Here is a 14,450-nt window from a genome sequence, read left to right as displayed (position 1 = left end):
CAATGTGTGACAGATTCTCCCGAGCCCATTTTCAACTGGTAGGGGTGTGGGCTTCTAACAAGCTCACTCCTGATTGGTGAGAGTGGTTGCCATAGAAATGTTTACGCAGACTGACTCAGACGAATCACTGTTAACTGAAAACTTCCAGTTTCTCCCTACTCCTCCAATTGTTGGGGTATTTGGAGGGTGAGGGCTGTCCGAAATAGTTTTTCAAGTGGAAAACCTGTATCCCTCTGCTAAAAGGGTCTTCTGCGTCGCGCTGTTCCGTGTAAGAGAAACGCATTTCTTCACGTGGGTGTGACTTTGTAAAGTTATAAAACTTATGTTGTTTTGTATCTTCTGAGGACCTTCAGCTACGCGCTAACGTAGCTCACCGGTTTTGGTGCGTTCATGTGTCCCCTACGAGATCACCACTGACTGTCTTTTTAGAAGAATTTTCCATCCCAGAACAGACTCTGGTCGGCGTTCACAGCTTCAGACACCCTCAATGTTATTCTCCATCCAACATTAGCCAACAGATTATGATTTTCTCCGATCAGTTTTTACGAGTCAATTAAAATAAATAAATAAGTAAATGTTTTCTGCATTAAATCTAAACAAAAACAAGCTCTGTAGTCTAAATTGAATAAATCAAACTTAAAATCTTAGACAACTGGTCTACATTTCTTAGGGTCCACAAAATCTTCAGTCGTGGACAAAATGTTTGCCCGTTCTTGCCTTTGAGCTTCATGACTTGGAAGTAGGGTCTACATATCTACATGTGTAGGATGAGCGCCCTGGCTTTAGCGTGTAAAAAATGTGTAAAAAAATGCTGGCTCAGATTGGGAACCATGAAACCTGACACTGCCTTTAGCCAATTCGAATTGCTTATCCTGTTGTGTGGACCCAACCAGTGTCTCGTTCTGGCAGAACGACACTATGTTTGGTTGGCACAAGTTCATGAAATCAATTTAAAGTTTTGCACCATGTTAAAGATTCAGTAACAGTAATTACTAATAAGTTGGACAACTCTGTTATAGACAAGATGCCAGCATAACCTAACGCCATTACTATAACAGGTGCTACGTTAACCTTTTAACACCAGGCCTTTAGCTGCCGTGTTGACGCTCTTTCAAGTTCCATAACTCTTCGAGCGGTTGAGCGGATTTTGAAACTGAGAAAAGGACCTTTGCGCATTGGCAAAACTTTATAGTTGTGCAGTGTTTACGCAATCAATCAGCGGATGCATAACTCTTTAGTTGTTTTTTGGACGTCTCCAAACTGTGCAAAATTCCGCAGCAATTCTTCCAACTGGATCCCATAAGCAAAGTCGTGTCACCCCTCTTCTTTTAGCGTTAGAATGGCTCCCTGTTTAATTTGGAATAGATTTCAGGATTTTGATGTTAGTTTTAGAGCCTTGCACGGACAAACTCCTTATTATATTTCCGACTTTTTAACTCCCTACACTCCTGCACCTTTCTCGAGGTCTACAGACAACGGGAGTTACGATCTAAGAAAACAACAGAATTTCAAAACAGCAGTGCATTCGTACTACAAAAAAAAATGTGTTAATCAAATTGTGGTGTGGATTTATGGAACGGATTGGATGGAGGTTTAAAACTAAGCAAAAGTTTACATGTATTGAAAAAAAACTACAAGAATTCACTAATAGAATTTTATGAGGCCAGAAATGATAAATAAAACAAAAAAAGTTTGCACTTTTTCACAGATGGTATGCAGATTGTAATGTGAATGTTCAGTACAAACCTGTAAATAGAAATACGGGCATCATCAGGTGTTGTAAAAAAGGGGTGGGATCAGACAAGACATCTCTTCAACCCGCTCCTTTTCAAGCACACTGTATTGCTTTAAGTGTTTATTTTAAACGACTGTGTTTATTTTTTCACTTGTGTTTGAAATAAAGAAACAGAAACTGAAAACTCTGGAACGCCGTCCCTCGACCCCTGCGGCACACTAACTCTTTCGAATGTTATAAAAATTTGACATTTCTGGTTTTCTTAGCACATTAGAGCCTGTTTAATTGAGTTTATTGTGTTTATCTGAATGTGGCTTGTTTTAGTTCATCAGTTCTTTCTTTTGTTTCTCTCGGTCAAAATTGCTATATAAATAAAGATTTACTTGCTAACTTACATAAGCCGCTTTTCTCCGCGTCAGAATTAATTGGAATAACATTAATTGCGTAAATGGTCAAAAGAGTTATAAAGATTCAAAAAGCATTTATTTTGCTGTTATCTCAGCTCAAAGCCATAAGCCATACTCCTACTGGCATATTTATATTAGTTACAAAGAAAACGTAGAGCTGAATCTTCTTGGACCAAATGTGTAAGTGATTAATTGGGAATTCCGTTAAAACTATCCTTTTCAAAATGTTTCAAAACATTTTTCTTGATTACATTGGGTAATTTGAAGGATCTTGTTGGACATGTAAGAACTTGCAACAAAAATATTGTTGGAGGTCTTCTTGAACAACTCTTGTATATTTTCAGTGAGACTGAATGCCTAAATATAATAAACCAACCATATAGGAGACTGAAAACCCAACATTTTTTAATTTTATTTGATTTGAAATGGTTAATTTCAAGCAATCACAGAATAATGCACAAAACAATACAATAAGCATTCATACATTCATTCAAAGACGTATCAAACTAAGGATAATTAGATATTAAATCAAAGATTGATTGGAAGGGAGTGGAAGGAAGAGAACGTATATAATCCCACCCCTGTTCTACCGTATCCATTTTATTAAGTGATTTGTCATTATCCTATTCATAACTTTTTAACTGTTATCAATGCCTTACCAACATATTTTTCAGGTCATTAATTAACATTTCAAATCATTATTAATAAAAGGCCAAAACTATGACATTTTAAGTTATAATAGTCTCCAATTAGTCATGAGCAGTGTAAACTCAGTAAAATGCAACTCTTGGGTTTTTCAAGGGCATAAAATTTAAAGAAGCAAAAAACACCAGTGACCAAGGCTGAGAACCACTTATAGATCCAAGGCAGTACTGTATTAGAACCCTTCGTACCACTGTGGCCAATACAACCATAAAAGCTAAGGACTGCTTTGGAAAACCACTGTAAGTCATTGAATAAATAAAAAAATCTCATATGCTTCTGAAGGCATTGGACACCGGTTATGTGGTTAGTCAAGTCCTTGTTCTGCTTCATTCTTGAACACACGAACCCCAGATTCTAGACGCCAAAAATCCCTTTAACCTTTGTCAGCCAAAATTGAAAAATACACAAAATCCATGTTGCTATGGAGGTCTACCAGTCTCCACGATACCATAATATTATGAATGCCATTGATGGTGAGATTTAACACAATTTTCAGGAAGAGATTTGGTGCCATTTTTCCCGGGAGGTCTGTGGTTTGTAGTAGGTCGTCGCCAGAATTCATTCTGCATGGTTAAGAACAGTGTGGCTGCCTAGGCACAGAGTGTGACGGAGCGTAAATGAATAACAATGATTGGACCAATGCTGAGAAATGTGATTGCTGGAATAAATGGAATTGCTAGTAAGTATGGCTTAGACAGGTTCAGCAATGTTTTACACAACAGAACACAGCACAATCTGTTATTTTTAAAGCAGCAGATTTGTTGCACAAGCCCCACAGGGGACCAAACAGTGACCTCCTCACTCCTCCGACCTCTAGGTCAACAGCTGCTGTCAAGCCAACATCACATGGATGATGTAAACACAACCCCACAAATAAAAACAGCAGACAACTAGTGCAAAGTCCACTACATCAGATGAGAAGTTGGACAAAACAGTAGCCAGCCCCAAAACGGAGCCACACTTGATCCTATTAACACGCCGATCTTTCACTGAGATGTCCCAACAGGAGTTACCAAGGACAGTGGATATAAATGGCGGCAGGGTTAGTTAGCCCTCATGGTGCATTGAGACATCAGCGCGCGAGGAGATGAAACATTCGCTTAACACCCAGACAAATAAACAAGTCTGGCTTCTTTAAAAGATACCCGATGAGAGATTCATGTCCTCTGAGCTCTAGCGTGAAAAATAGACCATTGTCCCAGAGCCTTTTACCATGAAATTATTTTACCTCTGCTAGTTAAGTCGTTTTGGGACAACAAATTTAACAAAAATGTGCTACCACCCTGCAATCAACGCTTCCCAAAACCAAAGACTTCAATTATATAGAAAAGAACAAAGCATTTGATTGCGTGTTGTCTTCCAAGCATTGGGAGCACAGTTGCCCATTCAATTAGGATGAAGATTGCAGCCCCGGCACTTCTAATTGACCTTCTTGCGATGCAGCAATTACTTCGTCGGTCCTGCAGGAAGGCTCCGGGAAAAATGAAATAGATCTTTGCCATGGAAAAGAATACAAAAGACCAGTGCGTTGATGCGTCAGGAAGGTTGCCAAAGTTTGGACTCAACCAAAGGGGCAGAACCTCCTCATGCTAGTGATCATGGCTCTCGTCAGCACTAACAAGATCTGAGACTTTATAAGACTGTCCATTTAACCACAGGATATAATAAAAACTTGATTTCCACTTGATGTATTTTTACGACTTAAGTACTTTTTTAGGGTTAACACAAGAGTTACAAAATAGACAGATGAAATAAAACAATGTGCTTGAATACATGTAAACTTTTGCTTTGTTTTAAACCTTCATCCAATCCGTTCCATACATCCACACCACAAATTGGTAGACACATTTTTCTTTTTTATTGTACGAATCCACTGCTTTTTTGAAATTATGTTGTATTCTTAGATCGTAACTCCCATCTCTGTCCTTGAACATTTGTTGTATCTTAGTGGAAGTGGGTTATTTCTGGCTTTAAACTTAATGAGTTCTGTTTTAAGTTTAACTAGTTCACATATGGTAGGGTTATCGATGAATATATTGGTAAACAGGCTTTGTGAGTGAGTGTATGATGCGTTTTTCCCAACGCTAACGCTTTGCTTTTAGTAAGTTTTTATTTGTGGCTTCCAGCATATTTTGTGGTCCATAATTACTCCAAGGAACTTGATTCAGTCAATATTTCCACCACATGATTATCAATAGCAACTTTTATTACTAAATCTACAGGAATATGGCAAATTCAATAAACCACAAATTTAATTTTGTTGCCATTGAGTGAGAGTTTTTGTTATTGTACCATTGTCTTAGTTTCCCTAACTCTGAATTTACTCTTTATACATCTTCCTTGAGATTCTCCTCTCTACATATTATGCTTGTGTCATCGGCATATAAAAAGTATTTGAGTGTATTTGACACCATGTGTATGTCATTTAGATATAGGATGAATGGTTTTGGACCTAATATAGACCCTTGTGGTACTCCACAGCTAAAATTTAGCAGGGATGATTTTTAATTTTCCAGTTGTACAAAGTGCTGCCTGTTTTTAATGTAGCTGTTTAAACAATTGCCAGTCCTCGTATTCCACATCTTTCTAGTTTGTGTGCTAAAATGTTGCCTGTTTCAGATCGATGCACACTCCTGCTGTGAACTCCTTAGTGTCATTTATAATTTCTTCAGTTAACTGCGTAATCGTCATGGATGTCCATGTATTTTCTCTGAAAGCATAATGATCGTCGGACATCAGTTTATGTTTCTCAACAGAATTTTCCAGCCTTGTTAGGAATACTTTTTCGAGTATTTTTACAAATTGGCAGAGTAAAAACAATCTGTTATGTGTTTTGGAAGTCATATAGGTCAAAAATCGCAAAAACAACACAGGAAGCCTAAAAGCTTTGATTCCTCAACTGGCATGAAGGCCCACCAGGTGTTTCAAGTTACAATCTGCCCCAGAGGAGGGGGCAGCTAGTAGCAGAGTGTCTGACGCCCCCCTATTTCTGCAGTGGCTATTTAAAGGCCTGACTGACAGGTCACGGGGGGGGGGTGTCAGAGACAGCAGAGACGCTGCAAATGCCAGAATTCAACTGCGAGAGTTCCTCCACCTGGAATTTGGGCTCGTAATAGTGTGAGGAAAAGCTGCAATAATAGGATTTTCTACAGTCACACAGCAGTTAAAATGCTTCAATTTCAGCATTTTATAACTTTTCCTTACATAATTATTGTCCTTATTTTTCTCAGCTACATTCTTAGTACTTTAATCATGTTTCTCAATTTGATTTCAATGTGTCTGTTTCAATAAAGGACTGGAGAACAACAAAGCCAGTTTTTTTAGGCACTTACCGTGTTCACAATTTGCTGAATCCTCACAGCGCTGGTTGCAGTTCTCATATGAATCCCAGCGGATCAGAGGATCCTGGGTGTTGTAGTCCACGGAGACGCTTGGGCCATTCTCCAGGTGGCTCAGACCTGGAGGTTAGCAAGTTGTCTCAATAGTTAGGCCTGTTTTGTCTGCTTAACAGGTGGCTTTCTTCAAATAGAAAGACAGATTATGTCTTTAACATTTATTTTGAGACAAGAAAAATACCTTTGATCTTTTCTGGCCCATATGAGAAAACAAATTCCACCTTCCCATATTCTGGAAATCTCTCATCTGTGAAAAGAAAAACAAAAAAGTAAAAATTATTTAGTTACATAGGATAAAAGATAGGATTTAAAAACGAGGCAAATTTTCTGCCAACACAGCAAAGATCCTTTCTTCTTTGGACGTGTGGTTATTTCTCCACCAGAGGGCCCTGTTTACTATTCAAATGTGGGGATCAATGTGATTTACAACAAGGCTTTTTTTCCCCCCTACAATTCAATTTAACCTGATTCACTGGAACATCGATAAACACCGAACAGCTTATCAGATTTAATTCGTAAACAATCAGTGATGTCAACTTAGTTACCTCTGAAAGTTTCATCCAACTCGTTTTTGGCAAAAACCACGCCGAGGTCGTGAATGGCGCACGTGTGGAACTGCACCCTAAACACCATGTCTCTTGTTGGCGTCCTGTATTTCTTGTGATAGCACTTCAGCTAAAAAATAAAAGAGCAAGACTTCAAGAAAAAAAAAGTAATAAAAAAAAACTCACTTATTGTTGAGAATCTTTTTCGGGCAAGTTTGATGAAAATGACGTCTGAACATTCCCAATAGAACTCTTACCAAAATGTCCCCTTTCAAGAGAAGGCCGGGTTCGATGGTGATGCATATACTGGTGTTGCTGTCTCCTTGAACATTGCTGTCACCGACAAACACAATCATTTGAGAACCAGTTTAAATCTACTTCCTGGCATCAGTTTACTAATTTTGGACATAAATTGGATCCAACTGATGGTGAAAGTTGCCGTACTAGATTCCTGATGTGTAGACGGGTTGCATCGCTTGGTAGATCTTCAGGAAGGGTCGGCATCCTGTGAGGGGATAGATACAAAGAGGGTTGATGTCAAACCCACTTAACGTTGCACAGTTAGTTTGGGGGAGACTCTCACCTCCTTTGGATTCAAAGTTGGGAATGCCATGCAGGATGACATGATGGAGGAACAGCGGCTTGTTGTTAATCTTTATGTGTCCAGACAGGAGGCCATTGAAGTACCTGACATACCTGCAAAGTCATGAAAAGATGAACATTTAGGAGTAAGATCATAGAAGTATCAACCTTCAATGAACTTTGTACAATATGATCAACAAAACAAACAAACAAGAGGATAAGCAAAGTAGGACAAGTATTGACTGTCATGTTTAATTTAAAAACCCTGTTCACAACGAACGCTGAAACGAGAGTTTGAGTGACCACTTCCACTGAAAAAGCTATGTAAACACCCGTATATGCGCTTTTCGCACTCCTGTGTCCACACGGCGCTGCATAAGGTTTGAAGTCCAGTTTTGGGCTCTCCATACAAAAAGTGCGGCGACTGAACGCGCGCTGAAAGTTAACCAGTTGAACTTTGACCAATCAGGGACTCAGCTTTGGTAGTGACGTATGGGTAGCGTCTTTTTAATAAACTTGAAGTGCCAATCTACGGAGCCCGTCACCTGACATGGGTTAAATAATTAATATCTCGTTCCCACAAATCAATATCTCGTTCCCACAAATTAATATCTCGTTCCCACAAATTAGGATCTCATTACCACATTCCCATAAATGATAGGCTATGTAGCATGTAGCCTACTAGCCTTCGGATGTAAAGTGAATGCTAAAGAGTATGTAAATAAAAGACAAGATCTGAATATTATTATTACTCTTTGACCCTACTCTACAATATCAGCTGGCTGTCTGTCTACTGGCCAGCAAGCTGAACGAATGCCGGCATGACAAGCAAAAGAGCTCCGCGGCGGGCCGGAGCTTGTAGGAGTTATGTCTGGTATGGCGAAGCAGCAAGCGTGGCCATCCTAAATCTAATGATATTTTTATTATTTTCATCGAGACAATAATAAATCGATCATTCTTGTTTTTATTTTTCCCCCTTTGAACGAATGTGGGTCATAGAGACACGGAAGTAGCGGCAGAAAGCGGCTTTTGCAGCAGGATGGAGTGCGTATGTGAATGCATCCAGACATGGAGACCTGATTAACGATGCTTTTGTGCTTTTTAAAACGAGTAAATTTGATCTCTAAACATCATCCGTGTCTTCCATGCAATGTAATGAGACACTCACAGACAGAAATGTGAAGGTACCTGCTGTTAATCCAAATATTGCTCACATCCGTGTTTATGAATGACTAATGATGTGAATAATTATTTCGTTCTCACAACTTAATTATTGCATGGGAACGTGATATTAATTTGTGGGAACAAGATATTTATTATTTTTCCCATGTCAGGTCACAGGCTCAGTATCAACCGGTTGAAAATTGATAGAAAAAAAAAACAATTGCGGTTTGCCCGGCCAGAATGACATGACACCAAGTCTATTCAGAATAGAGCTGTGAAAGAAAAAGTCTTTTGCACCAAGTATCTACAACTTTTGGTACATGCAATACTATCGGGTAGCTACAGTTCAGTGTGAACACCGTATGCTAAAAGCGCATTCAAAAATACTCATTTTGTGCGTTCTTGAACGCATGTCTGGTGTGTACATACATAGCATCATTTGGTTTTTACTTGCCCATTTCTTGTCCTCAAGAAAATGTATACACACAAAAATAAACCACATTTTATTTCTATGAATCAAGGAGAAAAGCAGTTGTATTTTAATGGGTTTTAGATATAAATCTTTTTAAACTAAAGTTGATTATATGCATTGATAGACCTTTCACCTGGCTTTTTAGTGCTGTTTTGGAGAAAAAAAATTCAAAATTTCGTAATTTTTTACAATGAAAAACCAACGTCTACCTGTTATGGGATCATGCACAGATAGACGGTGACTAAGTATTCAACATAGATGATAAAAAAAGGTTGACTTCCTTCTATGAGGTTCACCTCTACCGCCTGTGTGCTACAGCAGCACAGCAAGAACTCCCTTATTGCCTAAGAAGCAGCCTGTTAGAGGGAATCTGTGTGTACAAGGGCCAGTTGGGGGTCTGTAGAGTTAGTGTGGTCTGGTTGTTAATGATGATAATGATGACGGTACTAAACGTAACCTTGACCCTGGAGTCACCACATGCGGACCACCCCCCCCTTCCTCTGTTGTCAGTTAGCAGATGGTTTAGCTTGTGTGAGATTCAATTAGACTGACCCAGGACGTTGCGCTTGCACCGAGAGTAGCTGAAGCTTGTAGCTATGCTGCATGTGTTAAGGGATATGGTTATGATCTCTATGAAGACATCAAGTATATGGTGCAAACACCAAATACAAAGCTCAACACAGTACAAAGATTAGAAAAGAGCAGCAAACCAGGTGTGACCAACATATGTCCTATGCATTTGTTAGCAGTTTAGATAGCAACACAAACACCATCATATATGGTAAATGGTAATTGGCGTATACTTATATAGCGCTTTTCTACCTACCAGGCCCAAAGCGCTTTACAGACACAGACCCATTCACCCAGTCACACACACATTCACACACTGGTGGCCGCTCCGCTGCCAAACAATGGTGCCAACCTGCCACCAGAGGCAAGGTGGGGTTCAGTGTCTTGCCCAGGGACGCTTCGACACATGGGTGTGCAAGGCGGGAATTGAACCTGCAATTTTACGATCATTGGTCGACCGCCCTACTGCTGCACCACGGCCGCCCCACAATATATATATATATATATCATCCTAAATCAGGTATCACTAGTTACAGAGCCATAGTTCGGATACTGGAAGGCTCACGGAGATCCCACTTGGGTCACGTGAGGGTGACAAAAACAAACTTACACCCACAGCTAGTACTTCAATCAACTTCATCAAAACGCACCATACGATTTTTGACAATACCCAAGATGAAAAAAATATCCTTAAACTTCACAGTCTTCTCTAATCCTTACCAGGTCATGATTAAAGCCGGTTCTGAGCTTAACACAGAAACCGCCCAAAGTTAAGGTCAATGGCAATGTAAACACCCTCATATATCATGTTCAGTATCACTCTCGCTACAATGTCCTAGTTCGGATACTGGAGGGGTCATTGAGATCTCACTTGAATTCAAAACAATCACGTGAGGGTGGCGAACAAAAATTTACACCCATTGCTAGTTCCTGTAATCAACATCAACAAAGGGCACCTTAAGATTCTTGAAGACACCAAAGACGAAAGTCTGACTCCTTAAAATTATCATTAAACTTCGCAGTGTTTTCTAATCCTCACCAAACCCAGATTAAAGTTAGTTTTGAACTAAACATACAAACCACCAAAAGTTAAGGTCAATACAGCTGGCAGTATTTTCATTCGATCGACAGTCATGAAATATCTAATACCCTATTTCCTCAACATCTAAAACATGTTTTTTGAGGACATAATTTTTAGTTTTTGGATATATACCAATAGCCTAGGAGAAGGACATATCTGATTTCAAAACTTGGGCAAATGGAGTTTAATAGCTTTGGCAGGCTGTCCTGTTTGGGGGAAGGAAAACTCAGAACAAGAAACCCTAACTTTTGTGGAAGGTTGAGCTTGTAAAAACCACACAACCTGTTGAAAGATCAACTACAACCCAAAAATCTCCAGTCCTGGGAGAGGACATTCCTAAACCTGTGGGTAGAATGACATACTGCATATGGCACACACGCTAAAAGTGAATTGCTAGGCTGATTACCCTTCTGTCAGCCAGGGTGACCACCACCATGGTGCATGGAACATCAAGACCATGTATGAAGCAGGAAAGAAAGCACAAGTTTCAGTTGAGATGTGCAGACACAACACAGCCCTGCTTGGACTGAGTGACACAAGATGGCTACTAGCCAGACAAATAAGGCTTATGAAAGGAGCTCGGGTCACTGGAAAAAAAAAATATTGCCAGAGAATTGATGCATTTAAACATTCATGTGCTACCTTTGCCCAACAGGAAACTACAGTTTTTACCCAACTGGATGCAATGACAAATCATATAAAGTTATCATGTCAACAAAGTCAGATCTAATCAAGAAAATCTAAAGCCAAAGAAAATTAGAAGGGATACAATCACAACAAGAAGTTAAACATTGTTAACAACCAAAGTATTGCACTTGTTATGGGTAAAATTAGCTAAAAAAAGGTTTGCTTTTTGGCTACGAGTTTTTCTTTCATAAATTACCTTCCTTCATAAGGAAGGTCCAAGGGCAGGCCTGTTAAATATTTGCCCTATAAAATAATTTATTGTTTAGTTTTTTTCTATTATCTTTTTTTGTTTCATTCTTTTGTTTTTGTCACGCCCCATCTTCCAATCCTAAAATAAAAAGCCAGCAAGAACATACCAAAGCGACAGTTCCCAAGATAACCGCTGAAGGCCAAATGTAAAAATAGTCTTTTTTACACAAAAAACCTATGTATTAATGTGAATCTATGGTTTTTCCATGGCAGGGTCTATGTTGATATTGTTTTGATTTTTTCTGTTTGATCTAATTTGTATCAGTGTAGTTTAGTCGTGGTAGCTTTTGTGTGTGCGTGTGGCATTTTTGAGTTTATTATTCCTTCATTTTTAAACACAAGTCTGTTGCCTGGTTTTAGGTTTCTTCAAACCATAACTGATATCAGACACAGTCTTGTTTTTACTATTGTTTTCTGTCCTCATATCAAACTTCCCTTAAAAAAAAAAAAAGCTAATATGAACCAATTGAAATAAAAAGATGTCATTTTTTGAGAATTTTACGAGAGCAACCAAAACTGCACCAGTTTTTAGTTTTGTACAACTTAGACTCTATTCATGTTCTTATTACTAATGTCATAAATTCCAGACCACTGTATTTGACTCAAGGGACGATGATAATTATACTCAAAGCAGGAAATAGCAGTGAGGCAGAGGACGAGGCTTTAGACCCGCTAAAAAAAGGGCTGGCTGCCTTAGATGAAATGTGGTCAAGACCCTCGTGTCTGCTGTGTAACTTTATTTCTTATCCTGTTCAGTCTTTCCTAAAAGCTCTGATCAAAAATCTGCGTGTGAAGGAGGAAACTGTTCGGTGTTTGAGGCATTTGCCGTCTTATTGTGCAAAGGGGACTAATAACAGGATGGCACACATTTAAGAATTCAGGCAAGAGGACTGAGAAAACAACCACCTGAGAATAAACAATGCAATACATCTACCTTTAAACCAAGACTGATTACTTACTACTACAGCGTAGAATTTACTTTTTTTTCAACTTATGAAAAGCAGTCAAAGTACTTGTTTTTGGTGTAAAAAAAACGGCTGTGCTATAGTTGATGTTGTAAAATGATGGTCCATCCTCATGGACCGAAGCCTCCCTGGAGACACAAGTGGATTCTGTCAGGCAGACAGAACAGTTTAAGGCCCTCTGTGCTGTGACATTTTTCCCTATGATCTCAATTAAAGCTGAAGGGGAGATGATCACAAGAAAAACAGGACAGAATTTCCTCCAAAGAATGTTACACGAACTCTGACGGGGAGATAAATCAGGGACGGGAAGCTCCATTGGTACCCAGCGCAATAGAATGCTGCTTCTTCAAAGAGCTATTTAGAACAAATGTCAATTTTTGGATTCAAAGTAACATGCTCAATGAAGGTCATAGTTTAGAGCAACCAAATAAATGCTTCCCTATTTTTTCTTGACTACCAATGTTTAATTTATCAGTGTCGCTCCATGGAAAAGGAAAAAAAAACAGAATATAAATAACATTTTAACAAATATTTGCATGTAAAACTAACTTTTTTATCTGTAACTAATCTGTAACAAATGTATAGATTAGAGATAAGTAATTTATCTGGAGGTCTTTTCCCTGTACTTTAAAAAAGCTTTAAGATGTTACTTACAAAAATAAAAGGTTAGAAATTGAGACAAGGACCTAAATTCAATCATTTAAAATGCTTCTTAGCATTATTTTGTATTTAAATTCCAAAACAAATTACACTTTAACCTGTTTTCTAAAAGGTTCAATGCTTCAAAAGTCTTCCCTTTTCTAAAAACATGTGAAAAACTTCTGACTTTGGATTGAAATAGTTTCTAGTACGCTGACGAAATATGTTACTTTTATGCATTTGGACTCCTGCTTGAGGAGTTTTTACATAACCTTTTTAATGCCCTTCCACAGAGGACCTTAACCAAAATGTATTACTCATTTACCCACCTATAAAATATCTACAAACACTTGCAGAGTTGGAAGGTTTGGCTTCAGAAGGGAATGTTTCTCAGTGAAAACCTTTATTATACAGGTATCAGCAGGAGGCAGGTGCTAAAGTAATTTATTTTAGACAGTAAGTAATGAGATGCTTGCTACTGTTTTAATCCTTTTTTACTTTATATACTCTTTGTATTTTTTAACGAAACAAATAAACCTTACCAAACTCAGACCGAGAAACAAGTAGCAGGAAACACATTATGTCCCACCTTTTTTGTGACGGCTGCCCAACAGGAAGTGCTTTGTCTTCGTAGAAACGCCTCATGGCAAACCTGTCCAAAGCCTGGTCAGCACTGCACAAAAAGAAAAAGAAAAGAAAAGTTGTAACCATCTGTTTTTAGTGAAGACTGGTGGCGGAAAAACAACCCAGCCTTGCTTAGTCACAATGGCCTCTATGGCTTGATACTGCGGGCAAAAAATTGGCAAACCTACGCAAATGGCCTGCATGAAATTGCAAGTTCGTAGATAGCTTGGTGAGATTGTAGAGCAAAATTGTTCACATACATTTGTTCATTCTCCGGATGCGCTGTAATCACCAGGTTGTAACAAATATCTACGCAAGAATAACGTAGGTGAGATGCAGGCCCGTTGTACCGATTTTTCCTTTTTTAACACTTAACCATCTGAGACGCCTAAATATCACACTCTGTTCGACATCTTGAATCAGCTGACTATGACGCGGAAAAAAGCTACTTTTTGTAACCACTTTGACGTAAAGTGTTGCATGACAGCTCAAAGCTACTTTTCTCCACGTCAGAATTGCGCCAGCACTCATACCTTACTTTTAACCAGAGTGGGACACTGTACAACAGCATCAACCATATAGTCGTAAGTACATGCAACTTACATTAGCCCCAAAAATATTTCAGAATAC

The 14,450-nt window shown here is 38.8% G+C and overlaps 1 protein-coding gene across 22 annotated transcripts in view; it reads right to left on the bottom strand.

The window, feature by feature from the left end:
* tns1a (tensin 1a) overlaps positions 1–14,450 on the bottom strand; it is a 119,984-nt gene that overhangs the window by 31,708 nt on the left and 73,826 nt on the right. For all 22 annotated transcript variants that reach the window (XM_078933322.1, XM_023964928.2, XM_023964932.2 and 19 more), the window contains 7 exons: positions 13,786–13,869; positions 7,371–7,483; positions 7,232–7,292; positions 7,045–7,120; positions 6,788–6,917; positions 6,424–6,489; positions 6,180–6,305 (listed from right to left, as the gene is read on the bottom strand). In XM_078933322.1, coding sequence (XP_078789448.1) covers positions 6,180–6,305; positions 6,424–6,489; positions 6,788–6,917; positions 7,045–7,120; positions 7,232–7,292; positions 7,371–7,483; positions 13,786–13,869 — 656 coding nt within the window. The remainder of the gene's footprint in view (positions 1–6,179; positions 6,306–6,423; positions 6,490–6,787; positions 6,918–7,044; positions 7,121–7,231; positions 7,293–7,370; positions 7,484–13,785; positions 13,870–14,450) is intronic.

Source organism: Oryzias latipes, chromosome 2 (assembly GCF_053564925.1).
Source record: "Oryzias latipes strain Hd-rR chromosome 2, Olatipes_Hd-rR_3.1".
Lineage (NCBI taxonomy): Eukaryota > Metazoa > Chordata > Actinopteri > Beloniformes > Adrianichthyidae > Oryzias > Oryzias latipes.
This window is presented reverse-complemented; position numbering and strand designations above follow the sequence as displayed.